A 26,235-nucleotide genomic window follows, 5' to 3' on the forward strand; every position below is an offset into this window, starting at 1 on the left:
CTTAGGGACTGATGACCTTAGCAGTTAAGTCCCATAAGATTTCACACACATTCATCAGTCCCCTGGAACTGAGAACTACTTAAACCTAACTAACCTAAGGACATCACACACAACCATGCCCGAGTTAGGACTCGAACCTGCGACCGTAGCGGTCGCGCGGCTCCAGACTGAAGCGCCTAGGTTAGATTAGATTAGATTAGATTAGTTTTTCGTTCCATAGATCCGTGTTGAGGATATCCTCGTGGATGTGGATCACGTTCCTTTTTTTTTAAAAACTGAAATAACAATACTAATAGTATGAATATATACAATACATAATTTGTTTGTATTAAAAAATTCGTCAATGGAGTAGAAGGAGTTGGCCACTAGTAAGTCTTTCAGGCTCCTTTTAAACTGATCTTTATTTGTAACTAAATTTTTTATGTTTGCTGGCAAATTATTGCAGATGAGTGTTCCTGAGTAGTGGACCCCTTTTTGAACTAAAGTAAGTGCTTTTAAGTCCTTGTGCAGATCATTTTTGTTCCTGGTATTGTATGTATGAACTGAGCTGTTTGTTGGAAAAAGGGATATATTATTTAGGACAAATTTCATTAAGAAGTAAATATACTGAGAGGCAGTAGTTAGTATACCCAGTTCTTTGAAGAGGTTTCTACAAGACGTCCGTGAGTTTACTCCACAAATAATACGTATTACACGCTTTTGGACTCTGAAAACTTTTGTTTGACTTGAAGAGTTACCACAAATTATTATACCATATGACATTATGGAATGAAAGTAGGCAAAGTATGCAAGCTTTTCCACTTTTATGTCGCCTACGTCTGCTAACACTCGAAGTGCAAATACAGATTTGTTAAGGCGTTTCTGCAGTTCTGTGGTGTGCTCCTCCCAACTGAATTTATTATCAAATTGTAATCCCAGGAATTTAAGACTGTCAACCTCTTCTATCTGCTCTTTTTCGTACTTTATGAATATGCTGAGTGGAAACCACTTACAGGTCCTGAATTGCATATAGTGAGTCTTTTCGAAGTTTAATGTCAGTGAGTTGGCTTTAAACCATTTATTAATATCCATGAAAATATCATTAGCAGATCTTTCTAGAACTACACTCGACATACTATTTATTGCAATACTTGTGTCATCTGCAAACAAAACGAACTCTGCTTCTGGCAGTGTAACTGATGAGAGATCATTAATGTACATAAGAAAAAGCAATCGCCCTAACATGGATCCTTGTGGGACACCACATGTAATTTCTTCCCATTCTGATGATGACTGATGAATTAATTCACTAGTCCCTTGCACTGACACACTTTGTTTCCTGTTAGCGAGGTATGACTTGAACCATTTTGCAGCACTGCCCGTGACACCATAGAATTCTAATTTATTTAAAAGGGTGTTGTGGTTTACACACTCGAATGCCTTTGACAAATCACAGAAAATACCTGCTGCTTGTAACTTGTTATTTAAGGAATTAAGTACATTTTCACTGTAGGTGTAAAGAGCCTTTTCGATATCAGAACCCTTCAGAAATCCAAACTGTGTTCTTGATAATATGTTATTTGTGGTCAGATGGTTGAGAAGCTGCCTGTACATTACTTTTTCTAAAATTTTTGAGAATGATGGCAAAAGTGAAATCGGTCTGTAGTTTGATGGCATCTCTTTATCCCCTTTCTTGAATAGAGGCTTAACATCTGCATATTTCAGCCAGTCAGGAAATGTCCCAGTTATAATCGACTGGTTACACAAGTAACTTAGAATTGTACTAAACTCACAAGAACATGCCTTAATTAACTTTGTTGATATTTCATCATAACCACTAGAATGCTTTGTTTTTAAAGATTTTATTATGGAAGTTATTTCTTTTGGTGAAGTGAGTGACATATTCATGTACCTGAAGCTATTTGTAAAGGCTAGTTTCAGATATTCAAGGGCATTATTTACTGATCCTGACAATCCCATTCTATCAGTAACGGATATAAAGTACTTGTTAAATAGATTTGCCACACTATGCCCATCGGTTACTAATGTGTCATCTACCCTTAGTGCTATTTGCTCCTGTTCCTTTCTGGTTCTACCAGTCTCCTCTTTCACTATATGCCATATTGTTTTTATTTTGTTCCCTGACATTGCTATCTTCTTCTCGTAGTGCATTTGTTTAGATGTCTGAATTACTTTTTTTTAATATTTTACAGTATTCCTTGTATTTAGCTCCGGCCGGCCTCCTGAGGATGTCTAACAGTGTGGGATTTGCATAGTATTATTCGGCGGCAAACCCGAGAATTGTATTTGCAACAGATTCGTCGGAAAAGCTTGAAAAGTCACACAAAGTAATTTTGGTCATTGAAATGTTTGATTCGACCTCGTCGCCGATACAAGGACAGTGTGTGATTTACACTTTCCTCTGTTACACGGAAATGCGTCATAGAAACTCACGTGAGCTAACCTCCAGCACTCTACAGGCAGGTGGAAATCATTCGCCAAGTTACCATGCAAATCGTATATTACTATATTGTCTATCATGCACAAGGTAACAAACAAAGGTGTTTAAGGAGCAAAGGCAAACAGTGACTCAACTAAACATTTGGTTGGTCAAACGTCTTAAGGAAATGAAAACGAATAATGTACTGCGCTAAAAACGAAAAATCTGGTGCCTTTATCTGTTTAGTCTATTGGATGAAGATATACAAATAAACAACACTTACATAAGACAAAACTAGTTATCATCGTTCCTCCAGTTACTATTGCAAGAAGAAATCGCACAGCGAGGAAAACTGGGTACCACGGCACGAAAGCCACAGCTGTTCCCGTTAACAGCTGCATTATTACTCCAAACACCAGAGGCTTTTTCCTTCCAAATCTGAAAAAAAGAAATCGAGCCAATTAATGCCGTTTTTACAAAATGGAGACAGTCACATGTACGTCGGAAACTACTCTAACAGAATCATCGTGTTTTGGATCAGGTGAAGATTATGTTGTTTTTAGTCACGCTAATGTATCCTGTGCAATCCTCATCATCTCTGTAAAATTACGGCAACCTACATCCATTTTTACCTGCTTACTGCAGACAAGCCTTGGTCTCCCTCTACGCTTTTTGCCCCCCCCCTCCCCCCCTCCCACACACACACACACACACACACACACACACACACACACACAGAGATACACTTCCGTCCATGAAGGAACAGACGGTTGCTTCTGCCTCAGAATGTATCGTATCAACCGAACCCCGTCGTTATCGTCCACGTAGACTTCCATGCAAGGCTGCACTCCAGAGTAATACCGTGAGACTTCTTAACACTTAAATATATTCACAATGTTAACAAATTCCTCTTTTTTCAGGATTGCTTTTCTTACTATTGCCAGTCTGTCATTTCAAATCCTCCCCACTTCAGCCATGATCTGTTATTTTGCCACCCAAGTAGCAAAACTCATCGACTGCTTTTTAGTGTCTCATTTCCTAATCTATTTGCCTCAGTATTGCCTTATTTAATTCGACTACTTTCCACTGCCCTTGTTTTACTTCATTGACCATCATCTTGTTATCTGTTTTTCGAACATTATTCATTTCGTTTAACTGATCTTTCAAGTCCTCTGCCGTCTGACAGAACTGCAATCTCATCGGCAAACCTTCACTTTTTTATTTCTTCTCACTGAGCAAACATGCACGTCTGAGGGACAGTGTAATGTGAAGATACAAACACTGCGGAAAAACAGATATTTTAGCCGTCACTGACGTCAACTCGACGGGTTAAAATGACGATAAAATATTTATCTCGTCTTGTGCAAGAATCAACAAGGCTTGTGGACTCCGTGAAATATAGAAAATTCGGTCGGTCCCAGAGGCTTCCTCGGTTTGCCGAAGTGGTTAAAGCGACTGCTCACGGTAAGAGGAAAATCCGGATTAGAGTCCCGGTCTCGTACAAATTTTCATCTGTCACAAACAGCTGACGTCAGGCCGGATTAGCAAAATGCAATCAATTTCGTAATCTCAAAATATCTGACAGTGCTGTTTGAAGTCCATCTCATACAGTGTCACTCTACGAAAGTCTGCCTACTGATGACCTTACATTTGTCACTGTGTGTGCAAGATTTTTTCCTCTCTAAATCAGATAAGCTAATCAGTTGCACTTACTTTTCCTTTACTTGCACCAAGGCAGGTTTCAGCCCCCAAAAACATTTTCCAGTGGCTTCATGTATATAGTTGTCAGAGTACGTAATTAGGCAGACAGAGAGATTGCAGCCCGTTTGTGTGCTCTCTCGACTATAGACGTATACCAATTGGAATATGGTCTTAGGGGCAGAAATCAGTCGTGGCAATTAAAAGAAAAAATGCTGCTGGTGCTTTTATCTGATTGAAAATCAATACTACATTTGTAGAACCTTCCCCACACCTCTCCATATGTTGGACAAGAGACTTTCCATCTTACCAGTCGAATTATTTGTTAACAAATACCATTGCCATTCATAACAACCTCTTCCCATCACTAGAAAACGTACATTTACAAAGCTATTATTTCTAAAAGCGTTTCTTAATAATTCTTGGTTTGCCGATATCACCTTTAGTATCTACAATCTGTGTCTTGTTGAGTCGTAGATTATGTTCTCCTCATGCTTATGCATTGTCCACTTTGTATACAAAGTTTTTTTGTTCTTGTTCTTTTAATTGCCATGTTCCTACAGGAGGTAGTTGTGATCAGAACTAGAAGTAAAGTTCCTATAACTGTACGTCCAGAAACCAATACCTGATGAGTTATGGATAGTTTTACTTGTAACGAGTAATATGAAATACTTGGCGGTGTAGGCCGTTGCAAGAAGTGGTATAGTATATTACCACAATATGCACGTGTGGGAGGATGCAAACGCTGGAGCAATCATGGAAGTGAGGCATCAGAAACGTTTCCATGTCTGTGTATGGGCAGCAATTGTCGGTTACTGACTCATGATGCTATACACTTTACCAACCAGACTAAAAGTAGTAGTTCATCACAGATTTCTTCTCGACGAATTGCCAGCGCTATTGGAGGACGTTAACCTTCAAGAATGACAATGTCTGTGATTTATACACGACGGCACACCATTCCATTTTCTACGGATCGTGTGACAGTACCTCACAGCAATATAAAGTACACTCCTGGAAATGGAAAAAAGAACACATTGACACCGGTGTGTCAGACCCACCATACTTGCTCCGGACACTGCGAGAGGGCTGTGCAAGCAATGATCACACGCACGGCACAGCGGACACACCAGGAACCGCGGTGTTGGCCGTCGAATGGCGCTAGCTGCGCAGCATTTGTGCACCGCCGCCGTCAGTGTCAGCCAGTTTGCCGTGGCATACGGAGCTCCATCGCAGTCTTTAACACTGGTAGCATGCCGCGACAGCGTGGACGTGAACCGTATGTGCAGTTGACGGACTTTGAGCGAGGGCGTATAGTGGGCATGCGGGAGGCCGGGTGGACGTACCGTCGAATTGCTCAACACGTGGGGCGTGAGGTCTCCACAGTACATCGATGTTGTCGCCAGTGGTCGGCGGAAGGTGCACGTGCCCGTCGACCTGGGACCGGACCGCAGCGACGCACGGATGCACGCCAAGACCGTAGGATCCTACGCAGTGCCGTAGGGGACCGCACCGCCACTTCCCAGCAAATTAGGGACACTGTTGCTCCTGGGGTATCGGCGAGGACCATTCGCAACCGTCTCCATGAAGCTGGGCTACGGTCCCGCACACCGTTAGGCCGTCTTCCGCTCACGCCCCAACATCGTGCAGCCCGCCTCCAGTGGTGTCGCGACAGGCGTGAATGGAGGGACGAATGGAGACGTGTCGTCTTCAGCGATGAGAGTCGCTTCTGCCTTGGTGCCAATGATGGTCGTATGCGTGTTTGGCGCCGTGCAGGTGAGCGCCACAATCAGGACTGCATACGACCGAGGCACACAGGGCCAACACCCGGCATCATGGTGTGGGGAGCGATCTCCTACACTGGCCGTACACCACTGGTGATCGTCGAGGGGACACTGAATAGTGCACGGTACATCCAAACCGTCATCGAACCCATCGTTCTACCATTCCTAGACCGGCAAGGGAACTTGCTGTTCCAACAGGACAATGCACGTCCGCATGTATCCCGTGCCACCCAACGTGCTCTAGAAGGTGTAAGTCAACTACCCTGGCCAGCAAGATCTCCGGATCTGTCCCCCATTGAGCATGTTTGGGACTGGATGAAGCGTCGTCTCACGCGGTCTGCACGTCCAGCACGAACGCTGGTCCAACTGAGGCGCCAGGTGGAAATGGCATGGCAAGCCGTTCCACAGGACTACATCAAGCATCTCTACGATCGTCTCCATGGGAGAATAGCAGCCTGCATTGCTGCGAAAGCTGGATATACACTGTACTAGTGCCGACATTGTGCATGCTCTGTTGCCTGTGTCTATGTGCCTGTGGTTCTGTCAGTGTGATCATGTGATGTATCTGACCCCAGGAATGTGTCAATAAAGTTTCCCCTTCCTGGGACAATGAATTCACGGTGTTCTTATTTCAATTTCCAGGAGTGTACAATATAACTACCGAACGAGGTGGCGCAGTGGTTAGACACTGGACTCGCATTCGGGAGGACGACGGTTCAATCCCACGTCCGGCCATCCTGATTTAGGTTTTCCGTGATTTCCCTAAATCGCTCCAGGCAAATGCCGGGATGGTTCCTTTCAAAGGGCACGGCCGACTTCCCTCCCCGTCCTTCCCTAATCCGATGAGACCGATGACCTCGCTGTCTGGTCTCCTTCCCCAAACCAACCAACCAACCAACCTTTCCCTACATTACTACTACTACGAACAATATAACTTCTGCTCAATTTCAGTGCAGTAATATGCACCATTTCAGTGCAGTAATGTGTTCATTGTAAATAAGTATTATAGTAGTTCTATTACATGTTTATTACCTTATAAATAAAAGAACTTTTTTATATTTTAAATTCAGTGCGTTAGTGTTTCTAAAATGATTCTCTCATATAGCGTTCATTAAAAAATGACGATCATTCCACTTGGAACCTGTGGAAGGTACATTAGCTCATTTGTTTCGGTTGTAAATATTTGTCATTTATTATTGTTTTTCTGACATGTTCTACATCCTGGAGGACCTCACTACGGATCAGTTGGAATGAAAGTAAATCTAATCTAATGTCCAGTAACAGTATTTCAGCTCACCAGATCTGAATTCGTTGCATTTCTGGCTATGGGAACATTTACAACGTTATTTTGCACCATACCCATGGACGATGTGCAAACGTTACAGGAGTGTGTGACCAATGCAGGACAGATTGGCCCATGTCTTAACAGCAACTAGCTTCCGGACGTACCATGATAGGAATTTTTCTAGATTTGATCTATGCTACCTCCTGCAGGTATACATGACATTTCTTTTCTAACACGCTGTATCGGTGTTTCCATGGGACGTTGTGGCTATACACTGGAAAAATTAATTTCCTGTACGTAGGAGATGATTATTATTATTATTATTATTATTATTATTATTATTATTATTATTATTTATTTTATGGCCTTCATTGGACCACTCTTGTCAAAAATACAAATTTTTAAATGAGTTGTTACACAGGGATAGAATTTGGCTCAACAATAACTTTGTCTCATATTTTGGTAATATAATTATTAGAGTCTATTCTTATATGAAAGGTGTTTTGCTCTTCTGTCTGCCCAATATTTCTACGTTCTTTCAGATATTTTCTTTCTTTCTTCATCTGAGACCACTCTTCCTGTACTCCTTTTATTGATTTTCATTTGTAGTCTGGTTTGTGGGTCTTGCAGTATTCTGGTTTTCTCTGTCTTGTTTTTTAGGTCATCTACTGTAATTTGGAGTTCTTTTATATCTTCCTTAATTTCTGTGATCCATTTAATGTCGCTCTTGCTGTTCCACAATTTTTGTATTATTTTTTTTACTAATTCTCTTTTCTGGAGTTCTCATCAGATGTCCAAAGAATGAGATGCGTTTCTTCCTGATCGTGCTCATGACTGGTTGTATTTTCTTATATAACCTGTTTCATTTGATGCTATTCTCCAATGTCCATTTATTTTATACTGTTTATTTATACATGTTCTAATTCTTCTTCTTTCTATTTTTAGTATTCTGTCAATTTCTGCTGTATTAGTTGTTTTGAAGCTAGTTTCAGCTGCATACGTTATTTCTGGTTGTGTAACTGTTTTATACTGTTTTAATTTTGCATCTATAGATAGGCTTTTTTTGTTGTATGTAGTTTTGGTAATGTAGTTTGCGTAGTTTAGTTTTTTTATTCTATTCTGCCATGGTGGCTTCTCATTTAGATTGTATGTTATTATTTCGACTAAATATTTAAATTTATCAACAATTTTGATTTCCTGTTCTATTGTAATTTTGTATGCAACTGGTGTATCAGTTAGCATAATCTCCGTTTTTTCAAATGATATTCTAAGGCCTACTTTCTCTGCTATTTCATGTAGTGATTTTACTTGTTGCCTGGATTATTGAACGGTGTTGGCTAGGAGAGCAAGATCATCAGCGAATCCCAAGCAGTTTAAGCTAATATCATCTTTTGCACTTCCAATTCTTATCATCTTTGGATTGTCCTTGTACCATTCTCTCACTGTGTATTCCAGTGCACAGTTGAACAGTAATGGTGATAGGCAGTCACCTTATCTTAAGCCTGTTTTTATGAGGGATGGTTCCGAAATTTCTCCTCTAAACTTCACTTTTGATTTGGTGTTGGTTAGAGTGAGTTGTATTATTTTAATTAGTTTTGGATGGAGTCCGAGATTTCTTAAAATTTTTAATACTGAAGGTCTGTGGAGACAGTCAAATGCCTTCTGAAAATCTACAAATGTTATTGCCAAAGGTTTGTTCCGTTTCTTGTAGTATGCCATAATCAATTTTAAACTAATTATCTGCTCTGCACAGCTTCTCCATGGTCTGAAACCTCCCTGATATATTAAATAAATTACGCATAAAATGGTACTCTGAGGATCGGAGAGTCACGGTACCTGTCAGCCAGCATGCCGAAGAGCACATTGCCGATAAGAATGCCGAACATGAACACCGTCTGTGCAACGTTGGCCAGCTGCTCTCTGTCGCAGACGAGGTCCCACTGCAAAAATAATAATAATAAAAAAAATAGCGTCACGTAAAACACAAATAACAACTCAGTGGTTTGGTCTGAAATGCAAGCAGGGACTAATTGCAACCATTACTGCCACATTTTTATATACAGGAACTGAATGATCGGGAGGGGTTCGGTCTACTAGCCTTAAACAGTGTAAAACTAATGAAACAAACCAATACAGTCTATAGTCAATTATATTTGCAATATATTATTTAAAGACTGACAAACTTAACACAGACTTAATTATTCCACAATGTCTATACTGAATAAACACGTTTCTGTCCACAACTAAGATACGAATATTAACCTCAATGTTTGTATATACAAAATATCACAAAATCCCTCCAATGCACAAGCAACCAATAACTACCTGCAGCGAAAAGGCAAATTACCGAAAATCCTCCAGTACACTTGTTCGCCCACTGCTTGAATACCCTTCAACAGTGTGGGATCCGTACCAGATAGGGTTGATAGAAGAGATAGGGAAGATCCAACGGAGAACAGCGCGCTTCGCTACAGGATCATTTAGTAATCGCGAAAGCGTTACGGAGATGATACATAAACTCCAGTGAAAGACTCTGTAGGATAGACGCTCAGTAGCTCGGTACGGGCTTTTGTTGAAGTTTCGAGAACATACCTTCACCGAAGAGTCAAGCAGTATATTGCTCCCTCCTACGTATATCTCGCGAAGAGACCATGAGGATAAAATCAGAGAGATTAGAGCCCACACAGAGGCATACCGACAATCCTCCTTTCCACGAACAATACGAGACTGGGATAGAAGGGAGAACCGATAGAGGTACTCAAGGTACTCTCCGCCACACACCGTCAGGTGGCTTGCTGAGTGTGGATGTAGAAGTAGAATACCTAAGTCTCTTTCGACATTACTAGCACGATCCCGGCAGGCTGCGACCTCTCATGTTGCGCGGCTTCTCTCCAATGCACACTGCGTCCGACCACCTCCGACTCCCGTCATCAACTGCTCGCTCTCCACTACACGCGACAGTAAGACCTCAGATCAGAGTTTATGTATGCACACAGCAGAATCACAGATGTCCATCTTTCATAATCCCCACCCTCACTTAAGAATTTTGTGGAGTGATTCTTGCCTAACATGTTGGCAAGGAGCAAAAGCAAAATTCTTACATAATAATTTGAGAAGAATACCATCACATGTTTTAAAAAAGTAATAGAATACATAAACATCAGCGTAAGATTACGTAAGTACAATGTAGTCAAGAAAAAATACACAATTATCATCTTGTGCAGCTGACACTGATAGTACTTAATTTGACAGAATAACAAAATGTTATTTATAGTCCTCCAGGAGTGTAAAAAAGTCTTTTAGTTGTGTAGATACAAATATCACATCGAATTGCAAATAGTGCAAAGAGAGAGAAAATGTATATACACATATCATTGTGCTGGTGAGCAGTCAAATATGCCTGACTTAATAGTACACCCCACTCTGCATTGTATCCAGATTTGTTGAAGATGGCGGATCCAAGATGGCGGTTGGAGATATGGCAATGTCACAATGACGTCATGGCAGGAAGTTGAAATTTTGGCGAGAAAATAGTTCACTTGGGCTACCTCCACTAACCTAAGAAAGTGTTGGGAAAATAAGTGGTGGTGGTGGTTGTTGGGATGTTTAAGGGGGACTAAACAGCGAAGCTCATCAGTAGCCCAGGGAAAATAGGTCACTTGGGCTACCTCCACTAACGTAAGTCATCCAACTGTCACCTCTTCCTTGAAATTGGTGGGAAAAGGACTCAGCCTGGGCTGGGCTGATAGATAGGATGGAAGTAAGTCTTTATTTTGCATGCAGTCTTTATTTAAACAATTTGATTTGTCATAGGCAGTAGCTCCAGCCAGTGTGTTCACCATCAGGTCTCGAGTCCAACTGACCTAGTACACAGTACTGCCACCAGAGGGCGCTGTCGTCCCATGGCGGTCTGTAGGGGAGGGGGGCGGGGGTGTCCAGTTGCTGGAGAGAGGAAGGAGTGCACTTTATTTATTTTGGAATGATTTATTTAGGGGTGGATTTCACTTAGTTTATTTATTACACTGATACAAAACACTTGTTCTGACATGCTTGGGGTCACAACACACAGCCTGCAGACCTACAAACTACTTGTAAATCACGGAAATAATGCAGTATACTGATATACAGATGTGCAAACAACTAATAAATTGTCAAAATAATGCATGGATAATGCTCTGCAAACACGCTTACTAATTATAAACTGTTGAAATAATGCATTGCACAACACACACACATGTTCACAAAATAATGCAACAGACATGAAAACAATTCATAAATTTTCAAAACATAATGCATGTGTAACGCTATGCAAACACACTCACAATGCTTAAACAGCCAAAAATGATGCAGTGCACAAACACTCACTGCACATAAAAACACTTTCGAACTATGATCAACAGCAACGTATCAGCGAACTGTTCCCTACAGAATTCCAAGGTATGTATGCTTGGTGGCATGCTCATGTCGGTCCCATATGCGTGACGCTTCTGGGCCACGTTCACGTGTTTGCCGTTCCTGGTACAACGCCTTTCTATCTGCGGCCCAGCAAAGATCTAATTGCTGATCGACTCACCATTGTAAGTGTAGATAAAAGGTTGTCAGTGTTATACTGACGTCACAGGTCTATGTAAATAAGAGCCAAGTCTACCTCTCAGAAATCGTGAAGTGTTGCAGAAATAATTAACAGTCGCTTTTGTTGCTGTTGTAGGAGCTTTTGTGGTGTCTCAGCTTGTCGGCATTGAAATTCTCGCCCTAAAAGAATAACAACGAATGCATTCATCCTGATGGTCCTAATGAGGCATCCTGTGCTACCCTTCCTGGAAACCGCGACGTCCTGCTTTCAACACACGTCTCAGAAATGGTACACGTTCTCAGCGCTAAAAGCCTTCATCATGTATGTGCACGCTCGAGAAAACATTGTTAATCATAAAAGCATTCATGTTGTTAGGAAAAAGAGCATTGTCTAAGCACAGACGGGAAAATCAGAACAGTTATACAAACATAAGTCGAAGCACTGTCCTGTAGAAGAGAAAAAGGCTGGAATTTTCGGTGCTGCTGGATATGTCCCAATGCTACAATGGCGGATCCCACCGCAGATACCGTGCCCCATCTTGGTAGAACCAGTCCGTAGAGGCTCCTACGTCCCAGCACAAATGATGTCTTGTGGATGAATGGAGCATACTGATTGACTCTTACTGAATTTACCAGCTGGTGTGGGAGCACTGCCTGTCTTTCTTTTACTGCTGACAAGGCTTTCAGCGGCGAAACTATTCTGTACAGATCGCCATATTGCACTGACAGTTAAACCTTGCAAAAGTGGTCTTCAGATCGTCAAATATGGGAAGACACTTCCTCAATTACTCTGCTCTGCCACTGACGACGAAAGCGCCGATATTTCAGCATGAAACCGATCTCCAACCCGGCTCTATACCACCACAAACCGTATCGACGTAGTTGAAATGAATCTGAGCACTATGGTACTTAACTTCTGAGGTCATTAGTCCCCTAGAACTTAGAATTGCTTAAACCTAACTAACCTAAGGACATCACACACACCCATGCTCGAGGCAGGATCGAACCTGCGACCGTAGTGGTCGCGCGGTTCCAGACTGTAGCGCGTAGAACCGCTCGGCCACACCGGCCGGCATATCGACGTAGTAAACACGCAATTCATATCCTGCGCCATACATAGTCACCACTTCTGCATCCTGCATATAGCTAACAACCACCAGACACTCGTACGTAAACTGGGAAGACTGGTGCACAAATGCTGCGTCGGGTGCCCTCGGCACAATTTGTGCTTGCTACACTCATCTCCAGACTGGGATTACAGGAAAATATGTATTTTCACATGGTGTGCCAGAATGTCTTGCCATTTTCGCGATACTTTTGGATATCAAGCACATAGCAATATGCTACCGATCGCTTGCACAATATTATTCCGAAGATACAGACTGGAAATTTTTTCTGTACAAACCCACAACCTTAGTGAGGTGGAACATGCTGTAAACCACTGAGTAACTAGAAACTTATCCTGTCTACGAAGATCTTTACGTGAAAACTCGAAAAAAATAGAAGAATCTGATATTTCCATTTGTGAATATCGATGTCGGTGATATAACAGATTCCAAATTATGCTTATAATTTACAAAGTCAACTAATGTGTTTCTCATGTCTAGAGAACCAGCAAATGTGTCTTTCACCTGCTAGATGCACACACCACAATCGATGTTCTCTCAAACAAATGAAGGCAGGAAATGTGCAGAAACAGTCAATCAGACAATTTACATGGGAGGGAATAATGGTCCAGAGCAAACACACAACCATGTTGAATCTTCTCAAATTTCCACACGATCACAAAGACTGTCCAACACATACCAAGCATTAGTTCGCTATTCGGCCGTTTAGAGGATGACGTATTTAAGTCAGCTACATTCCTGCAGCCCAGCAGGCTTCTCCATTCGGAAGGCTCCTGCTGTTAGTGGGAAACGTGAATGATTCCTGCCACAGGCCACCACAGCCGGGCGCCACGCACCCCTAAACAGAATCGTCCTAGGAAACCAGTCACATGTAAATTTGATTGCTATACTTACAATTAAATATTACGATCGTGGTCTCAATTGGACAACACTCGACAATGAGTGAAGTATCGGAAAAACATCCTGCTGACAGCTGTGGTCCCAGAAATATAAATATCTGTATCATTCTTATAACTTGACATACTTTCCCCTTTGCTATTACTGTATTCCACGTCAAATCCATACCTTCCCTATGAATGGACATAGTAATTTCCCTTGCTCATGTCTGAAAACACACACACACACACACACACACACACACACACACACACACACACACTTTATAAGCTTGATGCTAAAGACGAATCTATCAAGTATACCTTACTACTAAGTATAATACTTCGCCAATAACTGATTGCTGGTGATATTAAGTAATACTTAGCAAAGATCAGCGATGAGTGGACATGTCTCATAAATTTTCTTGCGAGTGGTATCACTTCATCTTAGAAAGAGAAATGTAATCGTGTTACAAACCGCCAGATGTTAAAAAACACGTTCGCAACAACTACTGTATGTTACTGTCACAAGCAGTTTTGGTTTTACAGGTGCTCACAAGTATCCGTATTAAAAGCTATACTGGCTTTATAAAACGAGGTATTGCATTACCTCTGAATGAAGTGGTTTTTCCAGACAAATACTGCGACACTGAATATAGACGGTGATCGCCAGAGTGTATATTATTACACCAACAATGCGGTTACACGTCGCCGACAGTGCAACCTCGTAGTAAAATTACAGAATTTAGTAAGTGATTTGGATAAGGAACATGGTATGAAAGCAGTATTTGCAACTCCCTCATACCGCCGCTAGATATTTCTCCAGTAGTTGTAACGCATTCTGTCTCGATGCCACGTCAGAGTTTCAGTGATATATCCATGGGGTTATAGGCGATGGTTGATTGAAAAGGATCACAAACAGTAGATGGTGTGCTGATTCAGGTTGTATAAGAAATGTAAACTAGCTTTTCAGATCTCTAGTGCTATGCTTTTCGGTAGAAATGATGTCTATGGTTTGGAATCAAGTCTTTCCATTCAACCACATACATGCGTTTTATCCTATGGAGAAACCTTAACGATTACAGCCACTAGATAATCATTTTTCTGGCACTCTCCTATCTTGAAACGAGTCACCTTTTTTGAACCTATCTGCTACAGTAAAATTTTAGATAGTCGCTATGCCTCTTGCAACTGCTGCCATTCCAGCAGCTTTGCGGATGAGATCGTTCCAATTTAAGTCGGAACTGAGCAGAAGTCGGAGAGATCTATATCTACCACCTTCTGCAACCCGTGCAGAAACACAGAGACCTGAGTTAGTACGACAGGACCACGTTTTGAGCATTTGGTGAAAATGGGAACATGTTGTCATAGTTCCGCAAACAATGTACGATGTGTAAGATCAGCGCCAAACGAAGCCTGCTCCTGCAACATGAGCTAGTATAAAAGACATTAAGGGAATTTGGAAAACAATGGTTCAAATGGCTCTGAGCACTATGGGACTTAACTTCTGAGGTCATCAGTCACCTAGAACTTAAAACTACTTAAACCTAACCAACCTAAGGACACCACACACATCCATGCCCGAGGCAGGATTCGAACCTGCGACCGCAGCGGTCTCGCGGTTCCAGACTGTAGCGCCTAGAACCACACGGCCATTCCGGCCGGCGGGAATTTGGAGAAGGACAAGAATTTTGCTAATGTTTGTGGTGTCCCCCCAAACTACATACAGGTACTGTAGTCCAAAGCAGATCGGTGTCCCTCAGGGCCCATTCACGTCTATCACCCCAACATGCTATCATTGTTATTCTGTACCATCCAACAGAGAAAAAATTACGAACTATAATAGCTCCACTCACTTCATCCGATAGAGAACTCCATAAAATTTTTACTGCAGCTCTCTCTTCCCATGTATCGAAAACAAATACCGTCTGCTTGCAAGCATCAAGCACATGTGATGATCCTATTAAATATACAGGTATTGAGCCACTGCATAGACCGGTGTAAAGCGGTATCACCTGTACTGTAGGAGGATGATCATATCCCACAAACTATACTATAAGTCACAAGAGACGCTACCTGTGAAACTGTGTAGTCATTTAAAACATCGCTTTTTTCTGATGTAACTCACTCAGTACATTGCCATACATTTTGTTTTTTCTGCCATGACTTCGAGGTCTGTGTCAGGTTCTAAACTGACATTAACACATTCTGATCCATTACTTCTCACAGAAGAGAAGATATCACACAGTGTAAATCATGTTGTTACTGCTGCTACCATACCACACCACACACACACACACACACACACACACACACACACACACAGGATGATTTTAAATAAAAGACATTTACAAAACGAGGAAGAGTTTGGCGGAGTTGTGGAGCGTTTTCAAACTGCTGTCTGAAGGTGATTGACAACCTGTACAGGCCGGCTGGGGTGGCCGAGCGGTTCTAGGCGCTCAGTCTGGAACCGCGCGACCGTTACGGTCGCAGGTTCGAACCCTGCGTCGGGCATGGATGTGTGTGATGTCCGTAAGTTAGTTAGGTTTAATTAGTTCTAAGTTCTAGGGGACTGATGACCTCAGATGTTAAGTCCCATAGTGCTCAGAGCCATTTGAACCAACCTGTACATTTAAACTCATCTATCACAGTGACGGAATAGCTGATGGCTCTGCGTTCCATTTCAACCGATTCCTCATATTGCACTCATGTACGCGATCACTGTTTCGGTGCTAGCCATCCCCAGAAAATGTTGCCTCTATCCAAAACTCTTTCTCCATCTCAAACAAAAGATGTCAGTCAGTCATTACGTGGTAATCAACAGCATATCCGTGGACAGATGAGACAGAAAAAGACACTGTCGATGTACTGTAATAAGAAGCATCACAGTAGATAGTGCGAACAAATTTAGCAATTTTACAGTAATTTGAACACCGACCAATGATGCAACTGCTTGTTTCCAAATTTCAGTATCATTGCTAAACTGCCTCTTCTCTGCTTTGTGAGTATCATTGCGAATGTAGATAGATGAATATGCAGCACATCCATTCAGTGTTAATTTCTGAAGATTACATCATCAAAGCATACCAGACAGTGATCTACATAATTCTAGCACCTCGAGCATAGTGCATAATTTATGATCTCTCTCTATGCGGATGGGAGTCACAGGGAATTCTCGCAGTCATAGGATAAACTTAGAGACTGAAAGACCCCTGCGCACTGTCTTTGACCAACCTGTCCTGCGCCATCATTACCGATTTAATCTGCATCTGTCCAAAAGTAGACCGCTACATTCCGCATCTCGTGAATGAATGGAGCTTGCCGAGTCCTCGCCCATTCTAGTGCACAAGATTTATCCAGATGCACCCATGTCGAGGAGGTTAGCACCCATTATCTGTGTATAGTAATAGATTTGAAAGTGTTGTAATGTAATAGCAGACGGTTAAGAAGAACAAGAAACACGTGGTTTTTGTGGATGATGGAGCTCCAAACGTATCGAGTTCGAAGCATTTTACCTAAATTAAATTCGCTATCAATTTGAAAGTATTGTTAAAGTGTCTGGGATCAGTTCCGGGAGGGTGTTAGTAAGAGAGAAAATAAACACACGCACTCCTAAGGCTACACAGTTCTGCACTTAAAACAGGCTATAATGTTAGATCGCCTCAGTTTCCGACCTATTAGTCATGTGGAATCCAGCGCTGTTAATATTTCAGTGTAGGAAATATATTTCCAGTGCCTGACACACATCCTTCTTGCAGATTTCTCTACGATAAATTATGGTAACTAATAGTAAAATGAAAAAACTGCTTCCTTAAAATATCAATTCTGAGAGATATGTGCAGAATGTAGCTTTGCAGAGATATATAGTGTCCACTGTTCATGTCCGATCATGCTTCAGAAATTATACTTGCCCGCATCAGTCCTATATAAAATGATCGTTAGTAATGGGGAATACCTCTTATAAGGAAACAGATAAATGCATAGCAGCGGTGTTCGACATATGAAATTACACGTCATGCGGCCACTAACTGTGTAAATGACACATCTGTCAAGCAGATGTATACACAGGGATTGCAGTGCCTCACAAATACCTATCGCTAACTTGGAATCATCTTAATTATGAAACTGAAGTCTCGATTTTTATATCCAAGATGTGATAGGGGAATGGAGTACGCCGGCCGGAGTGGCCGTGCGGTTCTAGGCGCTACAGTCTGGAGCCGAGCGACCGCTACGGTCGCAGGTTCGAATCCTGCCTCAGGCATGGATGTTTGTGATGTCCTTAGGTTAGTTAGGTTTAATTAGTTCTAAGTTCTAGGCGACTGATAACCTCCGAAGTTAAGTCGCATAGTGCTCAGAGCCATTTGAACCAACCATTTGAATGGAGTAAATCGCATAAATCTCCGTTCGTTTACAGGAATGTATCGAAACAGGATGATCACGTTTCATCACACATGAGATGGAACTCCTCTGATGACCGAGAGGTCTGCTGTTAACGATCGCATGTGCTCTAGGCACATACAGAAAACGTGGTTTTATACGAGTCTAACGCTGGCTATGTCACTCAGCTCAAGCATCCTGACAGAACAGTGGAAAAAATGGCCAGTGACCTGCAGCAACATCTCTCCCCCTTTCTAGAATGCATCATCAGTCTGCCATTAAATCGTACCTCATTACAGCTCTATCTCAATCGATCACTCTGTCCACACTCTGTTATTCTTTGTTGCAGATACATGTATGTTTAGAGGCAGATGGCTCTCTGTTTTCCTGAAAAGCGTGAAATACAGTAGTCAACTCATGTGTATGACTGTTACCGCAATAGACATTCCATAGAATGCTGCCTCGATGGAAAAAAGGGACTGTTTTCCTGGTTCCCCTCGTTTCCACATTGACGTTATCTCGGATTTCTCTTGCTGTCGCATTCATGTTCCTATGGACGAGAACTGTTCTGCGCGAGCCAGAAGACTCACAAGTAAATCCTCAATTTCCCCGCATTTCGGTGTATTTTCCTTCAATTTATACGTATTTTCCATCATTTTTTCGCAATTTTATCGATTTTATGTCACTTCTACCCATGTGACCATGACATGCCCTCTCGTTCCGTGTTCTAAAATTGCTTGTAAATGCACTGTTTTTCTGATCGGGCAGCGTAGTATGTCACTGTACTCGATTGCATCCAGTCTCATCCACCCCCATATTTCACATTTGCAGTGTGTTTGCTCTGTTTTCTGTATGTCTGTGTATGTGCATGTGTTGCAGATGGCTCGGAGGGTGAGGAGGAGGTTAGGTTAGTGGAGGTAGCCCAGTTGAGCTATTTTCCTGCCAAAATTAGAACTTCCCACTATGACGTCATTGCGACGTTGCCATATCTACTGCTGCCATCTTGGTTCCGCCATCTTGAATAAATCTGGCAAAAATGCAGAGTGGGGTGACACAAACTTTGTCCCACTGCTGACACTGGCTGCAGTTAATTTGACAAGACAAAAAATGTTATTTACAGTTCTTTAACTCAGTAAAAATCATCTGGCAACAGAAAACCAGGCAAAGAAACACGTTTTAGGTGCAGCAGACTCAGGGACAACTCTCACCATATCCACTGACAACCACACCAAAATGTTATAGTGTGTCACTCCTTTTCATATTCAGATAAAGATACAGTACAGAATCAGTAGTAAAAGGCACAAATATACCTTGCTGAGCACCAAAGAATTCATGAAGATCATAAAAGCATTGACATTGTATCCCTTTGAGAAAACAGGTTCTCATAATTGACATAGGAGATAAAGAGTCTCATATATGACACAGTACCATAAACAAATCATAGTGAATAAATGAATAATAGTAAGTTATATGAATGTTAATATAGAAGTCGAAGTTATGTGAATAGGCACATAAGCTCTTTGCTCAGTAAATGACCAAAGATAATTACGTGTGACAAGTTCCTTAAAGTAAGTTGTAAATATGGAGTTAGGTCGATCACATAGTGGCAAACTTGCTCTACATAAATTAATCCTCCGAAGGTACAGTACATAGACTACCATAAAGAACATGTCTTGATTCAGAACACACAATATATGTGACATATAGTATCATTGAATGATATACAGATTTGTCCAAAGACATTAATGGTAACTATCTAAAAAAAGGGTTACAATTAATTGTAGATCCTAGAGTTAATATATACACAGTAGTTACATGCCATTTAAATTATTATATAACAGAAAATTAGCATTTCTCGTAGATACATTTACACACACAATCAAAATATGAAGTTCATATAATCCAGTTTCTGTGGTAGATATTCTTTCTTAAATATATGTGAGCATACATGCAATTCCTTCTTATAGTGTAAGTGACTTGAGCTCCAGTCAACATAAATCAGTTAAGAATGTCATTTCTTATGACTGCATGTTCAGTTTAGTTGTCATAACTTATTACACATTCAATCATTAAGTAATGGGTCTGTGATTATCACAAGTACTTCCTTATTATTAGAACATAATTATTTCATTTCTCAAAACTTATACTATCGTTTACATGATGATCATCATGTAGAAAATACCAGATAACGACACAAGGTCAGTATCATCAGATGTCTAATATCAGCTTGTCTGTATGTTGAGTCCGAATTGTATGGGCGTATGTAGTTAGTCGCAACAGCAAAATAAATATGACATCAGAAGACACATAATATAAAGCAACTAATAATGACGTAACTTACTCTAAAATGAAACACAAAAAAAGAAAACTATCCTGGAATTGTTCAGTATCAGCTGAAAGAAATGGTTTAGTAACCGAAAATGAAGCAATTAACTTCTCTTGAGCTTCAGTATTGCTTAATGAAAAGAGAAAAAAATCATCTTACAAGCATTAACGTGATAGAATCACTGCGCCACTGCTGTAACAGAGCGATAAGGGCAAGTCTGAAATAGAATTGTTTAAATAGAAAGACACTTAGGTATTGAAGTAACTTATTTTACGCAATTATTTTCAACATGCATAATATGTAGCTGTTCGACTTGCATCAAGACGTAACAATGCTACATCCTGAAAAGAAAAGGTTGCCAAATTGCATAACGTATTTACATACAGGTCATGGATCAATGTTTTTAGCACGGCTGGGTACTTCTGGAATGTCAAGTTCTCGGTAACAGACCACGGCAACATTCGTATTGTTAGAATCTAACTCGCTCGCTACGTACGTTGTACTCCGATGTGAAAATTATTGTTTAGTTCCTACAAATGCGTAGAGTTCTGTGTTCTTTTTATTGCTTCCGCAATAGAGAAAAATTCAATTATGATCATGTCGCACACAAGAAATTAAGTACAGTGAGTGTAAACAATAATAAGCAGAAAAACGTTTTTTCTTTCACTGAGGCAATATCGTTGCACAGCTTCACAAAGCTAGAAAATTCATTTCACGCATACCTCACATAATTCAGCAGTAGAGAAAAAAATCTTTGTAGAACTATCCACCCTCATTACTCGACAGATACATCCCCATATGCACTCTCATCTCCAAACAGGTGAAAAGAAAATGTGTTATCTGCAAGCGCTGGTGTTTCATACAGGTAAAAGTTGTGTGTTTTCTAGAGTTTATAATGTTTATAGCAGGTATGATTGGTACCTCAAACCATAATTATTTTTCTTTCCGTAATCTATAACACTTAGCGTCTTTATACATCTAGTTAGTAGCAACAAAACTTCAGTAGTACTTTCCACTCAGAAAGCCTTTTATAACAAAATACATCTCTTTTGAAGATATCACTGTGACTACCTTCGAATAAAGTGTGCACAAACAGAAAGCTGTCTGTATATAGTATAGCCTTGTCTTGTTCCATAAAGAGCCGCAAAAAATGCTTCCTCACTAAAACGTATAAACGCCTCGTCTGCCTACTTCAGAATAACATATTTCATGAGCATTCAGCACAGCCCGCCCGGTTGGCCGTACGGTCTGACACACTGCTTTCCGGGAGAGAATGCGTGCCCGTCCCCAGCACGAATCCGCCCGGCGGATTAGTGTCGAGGTCCGGTGAGCCGGCCAGCCTGTGGATGGTTTTTAAGGCGGTTTTCCATCTGCCTCGGCGATTTCAGGCTGGTTCCCCTTATTCCTGTTCCGCCTCAGTTACACAGCGTCGGCGACTGCTGCGCAAACACCGTTTCCACGTACGCGTACACCATAATTATTCTACCACGCACGTGTGGTGCGGCGGTGGGATGAGTGGCTTGTTGTGGGGTCGTGAACCACTGAGGGCTACGGCGGGGACGAAACCTCCCCGTCGTTTCTAGGTCCCCAGTTCAGTACAATATAATACCATACAACCTTCAGCATATTATCCTACGAATCATAATCCACATAATATACCATAACTGCACAATAATATACAATAGTTGCACCATAATAACGCATAGTAACATCATAAGCCTCACATGGTAATCCTAAAGCTAAATTCTTCGTCATATTCCATATCTATACCGCACAGTGTTCTCTAGATTCATCATGTGTGTGCATACAACTCTGAAATTATCACTCATCAAAATACTTCATAAATAGCAGAAAAATAATCAGTCAGAAATGTACCTAGTTAAAGTGACTGCCCATCAGAAATACCTTTCTCAAGTCACAACCACTCATACAGTCTTTTGTTCAAAATAAAGTCAGCTGTTATTCCTACGTCACAAAATATGTACCTACCGAAAGCCATCTCGTGTTCGTTCCTCAAAAATAACACAGTATTCTCTCTGGTAAAGGTAATGCAAAATGTACATCACAAATTATCACAAGACGCAAAAAACTTCATTATGTGTGCAAATTATCTTCCTGAAGAAACCTCAAAGCCAAGTATACTCTGCTATGCCAAGATCTCAAAAGAAAAATTCCACACTCATGAAATGAGATGACAGTATTACATTTCAATCACATACTTCACTCGTAAATTCACAATAATACCAGCTGAAGTGAAATTGTTCATAGATGACTTACCATTCCATATTGTCATAGTGCAAATACAGACGCAAAAAAAACTGCCTGATTTCACTATATTATTAGCTTGTCAGACTATGGTTAGCAAATTCAGAGTACTTTTATTCCCACAGCACAGACCATATATCACACTATTCTGTAAAATTCCGTAATAAGTAGATTTACAGAAAGAGATATGTTAACAGATACACAGAGTAGGTGAAGATTCTGAAACAGCGCTTAAAGCTAAAGTAAAAAAATGGGCTGCAACAGCTGGGGCACATATGCTCGCCACTGCATATGTTTACCTAAGTACAGTAAACTCCTAGGGTGCTATTCTTTGTACACTTTGATGTTCGAGACATGATGAAGACCTCATGATTTATGCGTGCGTATGGTTTCAAGTTCCACAGTATTTGCATGTGCGTTTCGCCATATTCGAAAAGGACTTTCATACACCATGAAAAACTTGCTGCTTAAAGACTTCCCTTTATGATATAAACGATGCGATCTGAGCAACATCTTCTGATCTACTTGTAAACTCTTGATGTTCACTCGTGGGTTCTATAGCTTCTTCGTTTTTTCGGCGCCTTTCTTGGTGTTTTCCAGTGCTAAATCAATTATTTCACAGCGCCTTAAACATCGTTGTGTCGGGAAGGCTAGTAAATGTTTTATACGATGTGGCGGTGGTTTATTCTTTAATAAAAGGAGTGGAGGTAAAGTTGTATAATTGTGCGGTAGTTTGTTATTGAGATTTTGAAAATCAGATAGGTGTGAATCCCAATTTCTATACTGGGGATAGTAATACGATTTGCAAAATGTACCTAATTCTTTCATAATGTGTTCTGAGGAGTTACAAGATGGCATAAAACTTGATATAAATATTGGTCTAATTCTTCTACGTATCAAAGTTTTTAGCCATATATTAGAACGAAATTGTTGGCCACTATCACGATTACTTTGTTTACATGCCCTACTTCTTTCAGAAAAATCTTTACGAATGCTAGAGAAACATATTTTGCAGTAGCTTTCCATAAAAGTGTCAATGACACAAATTTACAGGTAAGCTCACCAGCTACAAAAACAAATGAATGAAAATGTTCACATATCTTAACAGGACCGAAAATGTCAACAGCAGCCAATTCTTTCAGTTTCACAGGAATGATCGGACATAGCGGTGTTCTGTGCGTAACGGTAGGTGGTATAGCGTTTTGACATAGTTTGCATTTTCCTAAGACAGTACGAATTCGCTTTTCCATATTGCTGAAGTAACATGTCATTTCTGAAAACATTTCTTAGTGCCAAAGTGTGCGTAGCTGAGATGTGTGTACCAAATGAGTCTGTTGACAACTTCGTCTGGGATGCAGAATACCCAAGGAGAACTGTTAGGTCATCTACGTCTGAATAAAATATTATTACGTACAAGGTAAAACTGTCTTATCGCAGTATTTGATTTGTTGTGCCATTTCTCCTTTATCACTTTCCAGATAGGATCTTTCCCCAGTTCGTGAGCAATATCACATAACGAGGATGAAATGAAATTTTCAAAAGCTACTTTTTGCATATATAACAAACTGTAATTATTTTCTTTGCAATTTTCGTCATTACTTTGGACTAAACCAACAGGTGTACGTGAAAAAGCATGAGCAATAATTTTTTCTGGGCCCGGAATGTAAATCATGGTGAAACAGATTTCCTGAAGGAACAAAGCCCAAAGTCTTAAACGAGCATGATTCAACTTAGCTGTCATAAGAAACTGAAGTGCCCAATGATCGGTATATACCTTATTGTCTTTATCTTGAAGAAAGTAACCAAATGTGACAAAAGCCCAAACTATGGCTAATGCTTCAAAATCAGTAACATTTACGTTCGCTATGGTTAAGACTCAACTGGCAAAAGTTATACTTTTCTGTGTAAGAATTCAATTTCTTACAATTTCTTGAAACAGCTGTACACCAAGACCAGATTTTGAACTATCCGTCGAAAGGCAAAAATGAAGAGAGAAATCAGGATGCGATAATATGGGGACATTTTTTTTTTTTTGGTCATCAGTCTACTGACTGGTTTGATGCGGCCCGCCACGAATTCCTTTCCTGTGCTAACCTCTTCATCTCAGAGTAGCACTTGCAACCTACGTCCTCAATTATTCGCTTGACGTATTCCAATCTCTGTCTTCCCCTACAGTTTCTGCCCTCTGCAGCTCCCTCTAGTACCGTGGAAGTCATTCCCTCATGTCTTAGCAGATGTCCTATCATCCTGTCCCTTCTCCTTATCAGTGTTTTCCACATATTCCTTTCCTCTCCGATTCTGCGTAGAACCTCCTCATTCCTTACCTTATCAGTCCACCTAATTTTCAACATTCGTCTATAGCACCACATCTCAAATGCTTCGATTCTCTTCTGTTCCGGTTTTCCCACAGTCCATGTTTCACTACCATACAATGCTGTACTCCAGACGTACATCCTCAGAAATTTCTTCCTCAAATTAAGCCGGTATTTGATATTAGTAGACTTCTCTTGGCCAGAAATGCCTTTTTTGCCATAGCGAGTCTGCTATTGATGTCCTCCTTGCTCCGTCCGTCATTGGTTATTTTACTGCCTAGGTAGCAGAATTCCTTAACTTCATTGACTTCGTGACCATCAATCCTGATGTTAAGTTTCTCGCTGTTCTCATTTCTACTACTTCTCATTACCTTCGTCTTTCTCCGATTTACTCTCAAACCATACTGTGTACTCATTAGACTGTTCATTCCGTTCAGCAGATCATTTAATTCTTCTTCACTTTCACTCAGGATAGCAATGTCATCAGCGAATCGTATCATTGATATCCTTTCATCTTGTATTTTAATTCCACTCCTGAACCTTTCTTTTATTTCCATCATTGCTTCCTCGATGTACAGATTGAAGAGTAGGAGCGAAAGGCTACAGCCTTGTCTTACACCCTTCTTAATACGAGCACTTCGTTCTTGATCGTCCACTCTTATTATTCCCTCTTGGTTGTTGTACATATTGTATATGACCCGACTCTCCCTATAGCTTATCCCTACTTTTCTCAGAATTTCGAACATCTTGTACCATTTTACATTGTCGAACGCTTTTTCCAGGTCGACAAATCCTATGAACGTGTCTTGATTTTTCTTTAGTCTTGCTTCCATTATTAACTGCAACGTAAGAATTGCCTCTCTCGTGCCTTTATCTTTCCAAACTGATCGTCACCTAGCGCATTCTCAATTTTCTTTTCCATTCTTCTGTATATTATTCTTGTAAGCAGCTTCGATGCATGAGCTGTTAAGCTAATTGTGCGATAATTCTCGCACTTGTCAGCTCTTGCCGTCTTCGGAATTGTGTGGATGATGCTTTTCCGAAAGTCAGATGGTATGTCGCCAGACTCATATATTCTACACACCAACGTGAATAGTCGTTTTGTTGCCACTTCCCCAATGATTTTAGAAATTCTGATGGAATATTATCTATCCCTTCTGCCTTATTTGACCGTAAGTCCTCCAAAGCTCTTTTA

General features: G+C 40.8%; 1 protein-coding gene across 2 annotated transcripts in view; it reads right to left on the minus strand.

Moving 5' to 3' along the window:
• LOC124721693 (organic cation transporter protein-like) overlaps positions 1-26,235 on the minus strand; it is a 403,851-nt gene that overhangs the window by 163,263 nt on the left and 214,353 nt on the right. For both annotated transcript variants that reach the window (XM_047246773.1, XM_047246772.1), the window contains exons 3-4: positions 9,023-9,126; positions 2,703-2,857 (exon numbers count right to left, since the gene is read on the minus strand). In XM_047246773.1, coding sequence (XP_047102729.1) covers positions 2,703-2,857; positions 9,023-9,126 — 259 coding nt within the window. The remainder of the gene's footprint in view (positions 1-2,702; positions 2,858-9,022; positions 9,127-26,235) is intronic.

The sequence above is a fragment of the Schistocerca piceifrons genome, chromosome X (assembly GCF_021461385.2).
Source record: "Schistocerca piceifrons isolate TAMUIC-IGC-003096 chromosome X, iqSchPice1.1, whole genome shotgun sequence".
NCBI classification, from domain to species: domain Eukaryota; kingdom Metazoa; phylum Arthropoda; class Insecta; order Orthoptera; family Acrididae; genus Schistocerca; species Schistocerca piceifrons.